This window comes from Trichosurus vulpecula, chromosome 8 (genome assembly GCF_011100635.1).
Source record: "Trichosurus vulpecula isolate mTriVul1 chromosome 8, mTriVul1.pri, whole genome shotgun sequence".
Taxonomy (NCBI): Eukaryota; Metazoa; Chordata; class Mammalia; order Diprotodontia; family Phalangeridae; genus Trichosurus; species Trichosurus vulpecula.
This window is the reverse complement of record NC_050580.1, coordinates 199,134,159-199,149,199: the sequence shown is the minus strand read 5'-3', so window position 1 is coordinate 199,149,199 and position 15,041 is coordinate 199,134,159. Positions and strand designations below refer to the sequence as shown.

Sequence of the window (15,041 nt, the reverse complement as noted above, 5' to 3'; positions counted from 1 at the left end):
CAGTTGAGGAGACTGCCAAGGGAGAAAATTTAAAGAGAGAAAAGAGTGCCTATGAAATACCCCTGGGAGACAACTATATACTGTGTATGAGGGAGTAAAGGAGATCAGGTAAAGGATCTTCACTGATCCAGTAATGGAGACTGAGGAGAGGTCAGGGAGGTAGGAGGAGAATCAAGAAAGCCAAAGGGTCAGTTTTATGTCTTCAAAATAATGTCATCATTTTTACTTTTACAAATATTATTGAATAATTAATTAACCAACACCTATCCTAAGCATACCACTTTACAAGATGCTATATTGCAAAGGACTTAATAAAGGATATTATTTTTTCTCAGACAGCTTATTTGCACATAAAAGCTTCAGATTCAGTAATCTCTCTCTTCCTTTAAGACACAGTTCCAGCACTATCTTCTACATGAAACTTCTCCTGATTCCTTTGAACTGCTTATGTTTCCAAAACTACCTTCTATTTACCTATGTCGTACTTTTCTCTTTATAATATATACACATACAATATACACAATACATGATATATACACACACTTACACACACACACACGCATACGCTACCTTCCCTATTATAGTGAGTTCCTTATGAATAGGGATTCTTTCATTTTTTGTATTTGTATCCCCAAGACCTAGAACTCAAAGAACTCTGGCAATTTAAGAGACTTAAAGTATAACCTCCCCCTCACCCCCAATCCCATATCAATGGAGGGGGTAGAAGTACACATACATATAAATCCTGTGAACAGATGCTGAAAGGGAACATAGCTAGTATGGGTTCACTAAGAACATGTCCTTATTTCCTTTTTTGACCAGAATTACTAGAAAGCGTGTCAGGGAAATACCACAAATGTATGGTATCTTCATTTTACTACTGCATCTAACAGTCTCCTATGTTATCTTTTTTTTGGACAACATAGGGAAATAACACTTGGATGATAGTACAGTTAGATGAGATTTTTAGGTTAGTAACAATATCCAAAGATCACCACTTAGGATCAATGTCAACCTGGAGAGAGATTTCTTTTTTTTTTTCTTAATTTTAACATTTTTATTTAATATTTTAGTTTTCAACATTGATTTCCACATGATTTTGAGTTACAGATTTTCTCCCCATTTCTACCCTCCCCCCTGCATTCCAAGATGGCATATATTCTTATTGACTCGTTCCCCAGTCAGCCCGCCCCTCTTTTACCCCACGCCCCTCCACCCCCTTTCCCCTTACTTTCTTGTAGGGCAGGATAGATTCCTATGCCCCATTCCTATATATCTTGTTTCCCAGCTGTATGCAAAAAACAGCTTTTTTTTTTTTTAAGCATCTGCTTTTAAAACCTTTGAGTTCCAAATTCTCTCCCCTCTTCCCTTCCCACCCACCCTCCCCAGGAAGGCAAGCAATTCAACATATATCACACATATATCATTATGTGAAACACTTCCACAATGCTCATGTTGTGAAAGGCTAACTATATTTCCTTCCATCCTATCCTGTCCCCCTTTGTTCAATTTTCTCCCTTGACCCTGTCGCTTTTCAAAAGTGTTTGCTTTCAATTACCTCCTCCCCCTATCTGCCCTCACTTCTGAGAGAGATTTCTAGTACACAATACTTTCCTTGGTCCTGTCCTGTTAAATCATTCTTGTTCATAAAGAAAAGATAAAAGCATAGAATCTAATCAAATTTATGGATGATGCAATTTAATAGGCTCAACAATGGGATAAAAGCTAGTAAGACGAAATTTAACAGGAATAAACGTTTGCTGAAAAAAATGACCAGAGTACAGGATGAAGGAAAATTTCATCTTAATAGTTGTTTAATAACAATTAATGAGAAAAAGACTTTGGAACTTTAGTTGACTAAACTGCAGGTCAATATGAGCCGGAGTATGTCATAGAAATTAAAAAGCTTACATGATTTTAGTGCTCATTAGTCAGGCCACATCCAATGTGTTTACTTCTGGATGCCACATTTTAAGAGGGACGCCAACAAAGTACAAGATGTCCAGAAGGGGTTAACGGGTTAGTGATGGATCTATGTCCTAGTCTGTTCTTTGGACTAATGCAGGTTTTCACTCAAGAATCAGCCTAGAAAATGCTTTAAAATACTGTAAGTCTTTTATGAAGCATAGACAACCAGGGAGAGGATCAACAAGAGAATACAGGCAGAAGAAAATGCTCAGGAAAAAGGAGGACTTTCCTCCTACTCCCCCCTCCCCTGCTCCAAAGTTATTAGTGCTCTCCCTTCTTAATCATTATGTACGTAGTGATATAAATCATACTATTTTCCTTTCTTTCTTTTTGTACCTCCAGTGCTTTGTACATAGCCAGTTGCTTAATAAACTCTTAAAGAATTGGATGATAAGAATTTCACCAAGTCTCAATCACTGAAGACAGAAGGCTACAACCATACCTCAGTTGGTTGGAATGGAAGTAAAGGGGAAACAAAGGTCGATATGCTTCAGGTAGAAAGCAGGAAGAAGAAAGGTGTCAATGACGCCTGTTCAAGAGGATGCCCATAGACAGCATATCCAGATCTCACCACTATTCCTAGTTATATCTCATTCTCATCACTATTCCTACTCAATTAGTGGGGATGTGTAGAACCTTCATCACTTCCATACCAGGATAGCTGTCCTCTCCAAAGCAGACTTTTTATTTCAGACAGGCAATTTATCTTAGAGCCCTCTTCACCACAAGCATTTGACTAAGGGCCAAAAAAGGGCAGACTTAATAAGTGGGGAAGTTTTCAACAGGCAAATACAAATAACTGATAGGGAAAATTACAGAAGAATATGGCTTATGAAGTTATTTACACAAAGATATATAGGTCAAGGAAAGGGGTAAGAGGAGTATACTTTACAACCTTATGATATTCCTTTATCATGTTATATAATAAACATTGAATGAGCTCAGAATGTTTAACTTGGAAAAGAGAAAACCAAGAGGGAATATAACAGCTGCACTTAAATATATGAATTGCTGTCATGTAAAATCTTAAATCTTAATTTCTCTAAATTCTGAAGGTAGAACACCAGATGACAGTTTTAAGAAAGCAGATTTTGGATCTAGGTAAGAGGTTCCTAAAAATTAGAGCTGTTCAATAGAGCAAAAAGGCTGCTTAATAAAGTAGCAAATTTTGACATCACTGGGAAGTATTCAAGCATACACTGAAAATATATATTGTATGGTAGATTCCTTTATTAGGTGGGAAACTGAGCTAACATTCCTTCCAATTCTAAGATCATACAATAATGCTACATAACAAGAATTTTGCATTTGGTCAAGTTGTTAAAATCTAACATAATAATGGCTACCAACTTTGTTCCACCTAAAAGTTTTTAATACTTTTTCATTATCCCTTATTGTTTGAAGCAGAAGTCCATCAGCGGCTAAATAAATTTTACATAAAGCCCAGTATTATGAAAAGTTCATAAAAAGCACATGTGCAAGCCCAGAAATCATGGAGCACTGGTCTAAGAGTCAAAAAATCTCCTTAGTTCCAATTCTACCACTAAATAACTGAGTAACCCTGACCAAGTCACTTAGCCTCTGTAGGCCTAAGTTTCCAGTCTGTAAAATGAAAGCATCAGATTTCATGCTCTCTATGGCTCCCTCAGGCTCTTTAGTTTGTGTGTTTGTGTAGATGTATATGTGTATACACACACGTATACACATATACGTATCTTGTTACAACAAAATCTGCTTCTGCAAATGATTCAGTAAATTCTTTCCTCCATGTCTTTTTCATAAAATAGCTTCTCAGTATAACAGAAAAAATGCAATACACCTGAGATATTTATTTAAAAGACTGTTACAGTTGAATTCCTATTGTTTTAAACCTGACAGTCATTAAAATAAAATTCCATGACTGTGAAGCAAAAAAAAATTCTTTAATTTGTGCAATAAGGAGATCTGATCTGTAATATCATTAACAGTCATGTATGTATTCAATACTATTGTCTAAATCTGTATAGTATTACCCTGCTCCTATTTTCTGCATTTTTAAACCAAATACCATTTTAAGTTAAGACCTGAAACCTTACCTTGGGTGTGCTTCCCTTAATGAATTTTTTAATTGATGATAACAAGCCAGTTTCATTCTTCTGTGTTTTTTCTACTCCCGCAGGTAAACTATCTTCGATCTCTGAATGTTTCCTCTTTGCCTTGACTGCACGTTGTGTATGAATTTGATTTGACTGCTGAGAAGCTTTTCGAGTTCTCAGCCTCATCTTTTATGGGTTCCACATGTAAAACTATAGAGGGGGGAAAACAAAAGAAAAGCACAGGTTATTAAAATTAAGAACAATCTACTTGAAATTCACAGTAGTTAAACGGCATTAGGTCTGATTTAGGCCAAATTTTGATGCCAAAGCATATCACTGCAATGGAAATCTCTGAATAAGAGATATAATCCCAGTTTCCTATCACTTAATTCAAGCAATATGTAAATAGCAAAGCAAAAAAAAAAATGTATGACCACTCCCTGTGGTTCAATGTAAAGGTCATTTGGCTTTTAAAGGGTATTGAGTATGCTTAACTCAGGCAATGCTACCTCTTAAAATGGCATACTGCTAATATCTTGAAACATGCCGAAACAAAAATAGGACACTATTAAGTAAAGGATTTCTTTAAAACATATTACTATCAAAGATGGGATGTAGTTAAGTAGGAGATTATCGGCTTTCTGGCTATATTCTAGGGTCAAATCTACTATGCCTTAAGCACTAAAAATAATTTCCAGAACAGAGGTTTTTAACTTTCTTTGTGTCATGGACCCCTTGGCAATCTGGTGAAAACTATGGACCCCTTCTCAGAATAATGCTTTTAAATGCATAGGATTTACAAAGGTAGTTAAGTTATACTGAAATAGTTAGCAAAGTATTTTTCTAAAAGTTCACAGATCATAGGTTAAGAACCTCTGTCCTAGAGACCACTAGAAAAATATAAACTAAAAAGTCTTGCATATATTCATGAGGGTAGTTTTTAGAAGGGAGAAAACAAATAGTAGTTAGTCAAGCAGACCAGCTAAGATTGTCTCACAGGACAAATGTACATTAATAGCCAATTAGCACAACATGAGGCCCAGGACTATGTAGTCATAGGACCAGAGATCTAGAACTGGAAGACACTTCAGAAACTTTCTAGACCAATCTCTCCTCATTTCACAGATGAGGAAACTGACCCCCATGAAGGTTAAGTGACTTGCTCAAGATCACATAGGTAGTAAATGTTAAAGGTAGGATATGAACCCAGGTCCTCTAATTACAGGACTCCAGAGTCAATGCTCATTCCACTGTCCCATGCTATGTCTATGCCTTTCTCCAACTCCCTGGCTTGTAGTCTGTAAACTATAGAGGCTGCTTATTCTTTTTTTGTTTTTAAATAAAACACAAAATCCAATGCTCTGACCTCCACTTCCCCAATCTGACTTCAGAGACTGCTGAACAGGTTTTTAGGACTACTGAGATAACTAGGGGACAGGAAATTTAATTAATCTTAACCAAGTACCAGAGGAGAATAAATTGGCAAAGAATTAAGGTGCTCTGTCAACCTCTAGACTACAAAGAAATAAAAAGTGTTGAAACCCAAATATCAAAACAGACTGAGATGAGGTTTTAGTTATGTCTTCAGTTATTCTATCTACAAAGAGGGTCAAAATGTGTGTCACTCTATCAAGGTGACAAAGGCCCTGGTCTTAGCAAGTCTCTGTTCAGTTATTCAGAGGTGGTGGAATTGAGAGCAGAAGATAACCATCAATAAGGGGGAAATCCCTGGTCTGGCACATCACTGCTAGAGCTTGTAGCCAGACCAAAAGAACTCTTAGTATTTCCTTAATAAGATATATCGGGTACTCAAGGAAAGCTCTGGGTATCCTGCAAGAACATCAGCCTAAGAAGACTTTAGCTGAGGACAGCAGCAAGCCCCTAAGCACAACAGCAGGAGCCACCCCACAATTTTTAGAATTCTTATGTAGAAGCAAGGCCAGCAGACTGTTGCTTTAAGAGCAGCTCATAAAACATTCCCATGAGAAAATTCTTCATGCTGGAACTGTTACCCTGAGAAAAACTCTGTCAGGGTTACTAAAATTTACTTGGTAGAGAATATATAATGTTACCTTTTCCTTTAACAAAAAAACTTTCCACCTAATACATTGTGGCCAATGACTTCACACAAGTGAGAAACTGATACCAGCCGACAAGGCTCTGCAGCGTTAAAGAGTTTCCACAGGTTTCAGGGTGGAGGTTAGAGCCAAGAGAAGCATGATTATGACTATATCTTTTCTTCAATGAAGTAACTTGGGCCCTTAGTGTCAGAGGCATCTGTGCTAACGTGGGGTTACACATATTTACTGATTTTGCTATGTAAGGGAAGCAACAATGGACTAGGAATCAAGAACCTTTGATTTATTTAAGTTCCAGTTCTTTCATTAGTTATTAGAACTTGAAGTCACTTGCCTCAGTTTCCTCACCTGGAAAATGGTTAAACTACTATTTCTGAGGTAAGCAGAACAAGAAACAAGAAAGGATGAACTAATATGCTAAAAAGAGCTTTGAAAAAAGCAAAGCCTATGCAAGTAATCAGCACTTCATATTCAGGAAGGTTTCCAAAATAATATACATATATACAATGCCAACTCTTTTCAATACATCTGAGCTCCTGGGGCCAAAAAACCTTAACAAGGTTTGGGATTTCAATAAAGTAACCAGGAAGTCAGAAAAGCTATAGTTCTGTTAATTATACAAAAATACAATTGTAGAAACTTAGAGGCTTCCATGTATATATTTTCACTTCAACTATACCTCATAAGCCCCCAAAAAGGCACATCCAAAAATCCTTTCTAGGCTACTATTCTTCTCTCATCTGGATCCCAGCTCGGTCCCAAATGATCAGATTATATAACTGTGTTATAAACCTTTTCACACACAGCAGCCATCATTTCTTCTTTTCATTTGTTACTATCAGCTCCAAAAAGGCTTTATGTTATTTAAAATCTCTTAATTTTTTTTTTTACACAGTTCTCTAGTTAGACTGTTAAATGTTGGTCTACAATCCCGGTAAGTCCCTTATTCGAGATCTGGCTTATATGGACAAAAACTTTGTTTAAAGTACGGTAGAGACTGTACTTTTTTTGTGTGATCATGGTGGTTTTTTTCCTGATTCCCACTTCCCCCCTACATTTCTAGGTTTTATGACATCATAATTTACTATTTTTATTAATTCCAAACACATACACACACACATATATATAGCTTTTATCTTCTATTAATAAAGACCTACTAGACTCTGATGCCTTATATCATGGCATGGAGGTGACATGGTTTTCTTATTTAAAAGATTTTCTTACAATAATGTCTACAAAAAAGATAATTTATACAACAAGGAATTTCATAGTCTTTTGGGAAAAACTTACATTGGGTCACATAGCAGCCATGTACTCTAAGGGTCAAATTTTTTGAATTCCTACTAAGTATCAAGAAATCACTTAACTGTCAAAGAGATGCTTAATTTTAGTTATCAAACCTATTTGCATCCTCAGAAATTACTAGAAATGATGGCCATCCTTTCTTTTAGGTAATATTTTTATGATTCTATAACTGGTTAGAACAGATTTCATCTTAGCTTTAAAATACATATTTCATTTAATGTATTTCTCCAATTACAGGTCACACTCCTCAAATGGTATGTCTTTTAAAGAAAGCAAATATTTAGTTAAATAGTGTAAAACAAAACCAATCTTAGGCCATGCTTAGGTTTTTATAACAGTTAGACTTAAGGGAAAGGGACAACTTATATTCACACTAACACAGTAACTAAAGTAGTTTAAAATTTTTATTAACTGTAGTTAAAAATAATTTAGGATTAAGGTAATTTTGTTGTTGTTAAGGGGTGGGGCAGACCCATGATTTCATTGTGAGGAAACTCCTACCAACATAGATCTGCAAATGCTCTACAATTTATAATCTTAGAGACCTTCCTGGAGCACTGATCAGTTAAATGACTTGGCCCCTGTCATACAGACCATATGTGTCAGAAACAAGGACTTTAATCCAGATTTTTCCTAAATTCAAGGCTGGCTTTCTATCTATTACACCAGGCTGCCTCTCATAAGGGCTTATTATTGAAGAAAAATACTCTGACAACCAAAGTTGTTTTAGGTAAATGTGTTTTGGGTGGCTATTATCCACCTAATACATGTGACAAAAATATTCCCCCAAATATCCATGATTAACCTGTTGAATTGGAGATGGTTCACCTCCCAATGACTTCACATGTATCTGCTTCAATCAGCTTTGGTAAATAAAATAACCAAGTCATCCCGCTCAGATTTCTGATGCAGCTGCAAGAGTAATCTGAAAAAATAGCAAAATAAGTCACTGCTTTAAAATATACAGTGTTTACCTCCTAAAATAAAATCCTAAATCTATCAGTTGGTTACAAAGAATACATATTAAAATTACATAAAAAGATTCTATTTTTTAATGAAAAAGTTGGTAAATCGAATCTGCCCTTATGATTTTATGTCAACATAATTTAAATAAAATCCATCCTGGGTAGCCCGTTCTTGAACTTTTAGAATAAACAAAGTAGCCAAAATATAAACTATAAATAAAGAACATGTACAGGTGTACACAATCTATGAATGTGAAACTATTACAAGTAATCCCCACTTTTCCATCTATATAGTATCTAGAACTTAAAAGGTATATTTTAGTTGTTGTCTTCAACCAGTTATTCCATGATTTCTATAGCAGTGACGGGATATCTTATTTTAAAATTTAAAACTCTAATATGTATCTCCAAATAATCGATGTTAAACACCCCCTAATGAAACAGTTTGACTGTCTTTCCCTATCCTACAAACCTGAAGGGTATGACTTACTATATTAGACTGCCCTTTAGTATTTGGGGACAGCAAAGAAATGAAGACAAAAAAAAGGACAAGATTCAAGAAAGCCCATGGCCCTGTAAATCCTCATATTTTGAGGCTTCCAAATTTTTAGGTCACTTTAAGTAACAGGAACTTACATTCAAATAGCAATTTGTGATTTATCCAGTACTTTTCTAATTTTCAAAAGAATGAATGGAATTTTGAATGAAGCTATAAAGACAGAATAATGATTCTGGAAAATTCACAAAGAAAGTTTAACCTGGAGGAGAACGGACAATATTTAATGGGTTTTCATATTAGAAATGAGAGGAGATTTGTGCTTGCCTTGGGAGATTCAGAATTGCTTAAAAATAAAGAGCTGTTGTTAGAAGAAGAATGGACTGCCTAATGGGGCAACGTGTTCTTTATCATCATTGTAGGTCTTTAAGTAGAAAGTTGGGAGTCCACTTGTCAGGGATCTTATGAAGGTTGGACTAGACGACCTCTGAAATCTCTTCCAACTCTGATTTTGTAGCCAGTTCTCTGGATTGTGTTTTCTTATCTTTTAAAGGAACCACTGAAAATTGGAAAAAATAACTCCTGGTCTATAATGAACTGGCTAAGAGATACAGATAATTCTCAAGAGGAAGCACAAACTGTCAATAATTGAAAAAAAAAAAAGAAAAAATAATTGAAAAATGTTCAACTTCACTAATAATCAAAGAGGTGGAAACTAAATGAACTGTGAGGCACTATACCTGATTCTCATCAAACTGGCCAAAATAAAGAAAAGCAATACGCCTTAGGGTTGAGGGAAAACAGGTACACTCAGCCATTGTTGGTGGAATCTCAGTTTTTTTCAGTAAGCAATCTAGCAGTGTGTAACAAAAGTTAAAAAACAAAACAAAACACAACATCCTTTGACCCAGTAATCACACTATTGGGAATGTTACCTGTTTAAAGATTTTCACAGCAATATAATTTTTAATTGCAAGATAGTGGAATCAATCTAAATGTCCAAAAGATGATTAAATAATCAATGTTAAATGATTAAATGATTAAAAATCTGCAAAGCATTAATGAAATGGAATACTATGATGCAACTAAGATAAGTATGAGGAATATGAAAAAGATTTTTATGAATAATGCTAAGTAAGAAAAAGAACCAAATAAATAGTACACATGAACTATGAACATGAAATAGGAAAAGTTAAAGGGAATAAGATGCTGGAGATTGAGGCAGTGATAGATATGATGGCATTTTATGCACTGAAATTAATTTATATATAAATAACTACAAAGTATGTTTAGTTTTATTGATGCTTAATATTTGCTCTAAAAAATAAGGGCTAGCCTAAATAGATTCCAAGAAATAAATGGGACTTCAAAGGTCATCTAGTCCAACAAGGCTGGAGGAGTTGCCACTACTCTTAGAAGCCTTCATTCCTTAGCCTACTCCTTATCATTTGTTAGTATCCTCTCTTTTAATTTCCCTTGTATTATATAGTACAAGAACCTGCAGACATGCTCTATCACTTCAGCAGAAAGCAAGATCCTTGAAGGCAAGAAATTATCCCATTCTGTCTATATATCAGTGCCAAATAAATTGTTTTACACATAGTGGGCACATACATGTTCATTAAACTGAATTCTTGGGAATCTCAACTACAATTATCATAAGGTAGTATGCACAAAATGCTATTTAAATTGTTATTAGCACTGGTACATAGTTGTAGGACAAATTTATGATATAGTAGATTTGTGTACACATTATGTATGGTAAACTGCAGACCTTTGTGTGTCATGCATTTATGCTCATTTTACAGGACTTGAAATAGTTTTGGTATATTTTATTAATTTTAGATACATAGAGCTTTTGCTTTCCACTGAAATTTTAAACGTATCATGACACAGAGGTGACCGTGGGAATCTCAAAGATCATGCTAGCAGAAGCAAAACTCTGGTAGGTGCTACTCAAGCCAAAAAGGTGAAGTATGGACTCAACCTCACAAAGTACAGAGAAGGTTATTATCAAAAGGTTGGTTATGAAGTGGTGAATTATCTTAGCTAAAGCAATTCATAAAGGCTATCATTTAACATACTAAAAGGTTGTTATCTACAGTGGTCGAAGAATAACTCATATTTCATGATTAAAGCACTGTTTTCACATCTTTGCTTTTTGTGACATCTTTTTTGTCCATATCCATGCTTTATTTGATGTCAATTTCTTGGTCAAGAATACAACCCACAATTATAACAGTTCCTATGGGAAAATATGATCTGCTATAAAACATGGTTTATAGCAACATAATGCCACAAACAGTATCAACTGCCTACATATGGATGACTTATTTTTAGGATACCAGATTTATATAAGTATGACCTAGACTGGTATTAGTTTGCATTCACTTAGCACATATCAACTGTTAGTCCAAAATGGTATCGGATAGCAGGAAGGAACTAGGCTAAGAATATCACTTGACATATATATTTGATAAGACAGAAAATGCATGGATAAATGACTTACTTGTATCCCTCATAATTCACATAGTTACCTAATAAAAGTACATTTGGGGCTAAGATCTAAAAGGCTAAAGTTCCAAAAGAAGAACAGAGACAAGGCCCAAGTAATTAGATTTAGTTGGTTGCAATGGGTGAACAAAGCAATACTGCTGAACAGCACAGAACAAAGTGCCAGGGCAGCTTAAAACCATTTGAAGGATATAAGGAGGAATAAAATGAAGCCGAATTGCATGCTTAGTCTGGCTGTGGCATGGAGAACAGACTGAAGGGGGAAGGTATGAGAAGTGAGAAGCCTCTAAGAGATAATGACTTCCCCAACACTGGAAGTCTTCTATTAGTACCTGGCTTACCACTTGTTAGAAATGCTATAGATACAGGTTGGACTGAAGTTCATTCTAGTCAGTCAATAAGCATTTATTAAATGCCGTGGCATTATGTTAAGTGCTAGGTATACAAAAAGGAGCAAAAGAGTCCTTGTTCTCAAGGAGCTCATAATCCAATGGGAAAGACAATAACAAAACAAAAATTCACAAACAAGCTATATATGGAATAAGTAGGAGGAAAGGAGCTAAAATTAAGAGTGGTTAGAAAGGGATCTGAATAATGAGAGATGAGGGAGAAGAGGTAGCTTACAACCAATGGCCTCAATTTTTTTTGGTGAAATATGAGGCAAGGTTCTCAGCTGAGAGGGTGAGAGTAGGGGTTGGGGGATGGGGCAGAAGAGGAATAAAAGGTTTGGAAGAGCTGCTGTGGAGAATGGGATATTGAGATGCTAAGGAGGTGCAGAAAGATTTCCAAGTAGTAATGAGGGCCCAGTTGAGGTTGTGTGACATGAATCTGTATTGGAATCTGCCAGAATGGTTGTATGATTTTCTCTACCTTTATTCAGCAGCATGCATGAAAGGCAGTAGATGGTGGGAGAGATCAAAGGCTGAGGCCTGGCTGGTTGTAATTGGCAATATGATAAGAGATTGAGGGATTTGAGAGATGACAAGTGTAGAACTGAACTGGTTCACCACAGAGTCAAGATGAGGAAAGGAAAAGTGTGGCTAATGCAGGGGTGATGGCTTTGCATAAAACTGAAGGATCAAGGGACTAGAGGTCTCGGTGTAGATGAAGAGTAGGATTTAGTAAGAGAAAGGAGACAGAGAAGTGGAAAATAATCGGATAAGGAAATTTCAGAATTTTTGAACATGGAAGTAGTGCCACGTGTAGATGACAGAAAAAAAATCAATTTGTGTTTGACTGAAGTAGGGTAGAGGAATAAGTCGTGGAAATTGAGTAAATTGAGGACCTAGGAGATTAGGGTGCTTGAGGGAGAGTGAATATGTATGCTGAAGTCCCCTAGAATTAAAGAGGAGGAGTTAAGGAAGAAAGAAAAATTGTAAGCCAGGTACTGAACTCACCAAGAAAAGAATATTGATGTTGGCGGAGTTGTGAACTGGTCCACTATTCTGGAGAATAATTTGGAACTATGCCCAAAGAGCTATAAAACTGCATATATACTCTTCGACCCAGCAATACTACTATTAGGTCTATATCCCAAAGAGATCAAAAAAAGGGAAAAGGACCTACAGGTATAAAAATATGTATAGCAACTCTTTTTGTAGTGGCAAAGAATTGGAAATGAAGGGGATACCCATCAACTGGGGAATAGCAAGATAGAACAAAATGTGGTATAGGATTGTGATGTTTATTCTTAAAATAAGAAATGATGAGGCCGATGGTTTCAAAAAAAAAAAAAAAAACCAACACCTGAGAAGACTTATATGAAAGTAAAGCTAGTAGACCCAGGAGAACACTGCACACAGTAATAACATTTTTTCCTTTTTTTAAATTCTGAGTTCTCTCCCTCCCACTCCATATCTACCCATTGAGAAGACAAGCCACAAGATATCAAAAACATGTTCAGTCATGCACAATCTATTTCCATATTTAACCATGTTGCACAATAAATAAAAAATAAAGAACATAAAGAAAATGAAAAAAGTATGTTTCAATCTGTACTCAGAGTTCATCAGTTCTCTCTGGAGGTAGACAGTACTTTCCATCACAGGACCTTTGGAAGTGTCTTGGATCATCATACTGATCAGAGGAGTGAAGTCTTTCACAGTTGATCATCTCAACTATGGGTTTTTTTTTTTTTGGCAACATGGCTAATATGGAAATATCAGGGGTGGGGAACCAACAGCTTCAAGACCACATGTGGCCTCTAGGTCCTCAAGTGCAGCCCTCTGACTGAGTCCAAGTTTTACAGAACAAATTATTTTATTAAGGGGTTTGGATTCAGCCAAAGTCCCCTTCCCTCCTTCAGACATATAATGAGTATCACGGCTGCTTGCCTTCTCAATGAGTGGGGAGGGCAAAACGGAGAGAACTTGGAACTCAAAATGAAAAAATCAATGTTAAGAAAAAAGAAAAAAAATGCTGAGAGAATCAAGACAAGACAGTCCCACAGAAGAGAGAAATCAATAATATGTTAAGATGTCAAAGAAGACATAAATAGAAGCCTTTGGCTGTTTTTTAGACATGTATTGAAAAACTAATTGGGCTGTTATTTTAAAGCTATCTTACAGATAAACATTTTCCAACCCAAAGTACTGAATCCAGATTTTATGGCTTGGGCTAATGGACAAAATAAAGTCAACATTATTTCTCTTGCTTCAAATAAACAAGTGAATGGCTACTTAAGGGCTCTTAAATACTTAAAACTGCAGGAAAGTTTTGCTTTGCCTCAAAAGTTTTTAAAAGTCAACCATAAAATGTTTAACAAGAGCTTTTTATAGCCAAGACATCACCAGACTGGGTGAGGATGATTCCCCAAAAGAAAGACAGACTCAGGGCACCAAGCATAGATTCCAGGGATTTAGGCTACTGTCATCTTACCCCTTTCATACCTATTGAGGAAAGCTTAATTCTTCTTTAACCTAGATTTGGGGCAAATTCAATTCAACTAACATTAATTGCCTACTATGTGCCATTGTGCTAAGCACCGGGGATACAAAAAGATACAACAGTCCCTACCCTGAAAAAGCTTGTTATAAAATGGGGACAACACACAAAAGAAAGCTAAAGAGAAGGTGGGGAGGAGGCAAGGGGAGATAAGAAGGAAGGGCAGGGTGGACAGATCAAAGAAATCTAAAATGAGTGAGTGCAGCAGAAGCCAAAGAAGTCAGTATGAGTGCTCCTAGGTGGGAAATGAGATGTTTGAGGAGATCTCACCAGCCTTCTCTCCTTAACCGGAGATTAATAGTTTATGACTCCACCCTCCAATCAGAGGGGCAGAGGGTACTGACGAGGCGTGAGTACCAAGGATGAGTTGAATCTTGATAATGATACTACTGGGGACAGGATGCAGAGGTCAAAGAAATCCAAAATGAACACAGGTAGGGAAGCCAAAGAAATCAGAAATGAGTGCTGTCAGGTGGGAAGTGAGGAGATGTCTCTACCTCCCCTTCTTAAATAAAGGCTCCACTCCCCAATCAGAGGGGCAAGTACAGCCCATCAAACCAAGTAGTGCTCAGAAAATTCAAAGAGAAAATACGAGTCATTTCTCCAGCTTTGGATAGAGTAACTAATTGCATGTACTCTGTGATCCAGTGACAATGGTCTCCTTGAACAAGACACAGCCTCTCTTGACTCCAGGTAT

General features: G+C 36.2%; 1 protein-coding gene across 3 annotated transcripts in view; it reads right to left on the bottom strand.

The window, feature by feature from the left end:
- Positions 1–15,041, bottom strand: part of CTDSPL2 (CTD small phosphatase like 2) — a 117,512-nt gene that overhangs the window by 56,048 nt on the left and 46,423 nt on the right. For 2 of the 3 annotated variants that reach the window (XM_036736176.1, XM_036736179.1), the window contains exons 2-3: positions 8,232–8,351; positions 4,044–4,253 (exon numbers count right to left, since the gene is read on the bottom strand). In XM_036736176.1, the coding sequence (XP_036592071.1) occupies positions 4,044–4,229 (186 nt within the window). In that variant the 5' untranslated portion in view covers positions 4,230–4,253; positions 8,232–8,351. The remainder of the gene's footprint in view (positions 1–4,043; positions 4,254–8,231; positions 8,352–15,041) is intronic. The other variant, XM_036736177.1, reaches the window with a different exon arrangement.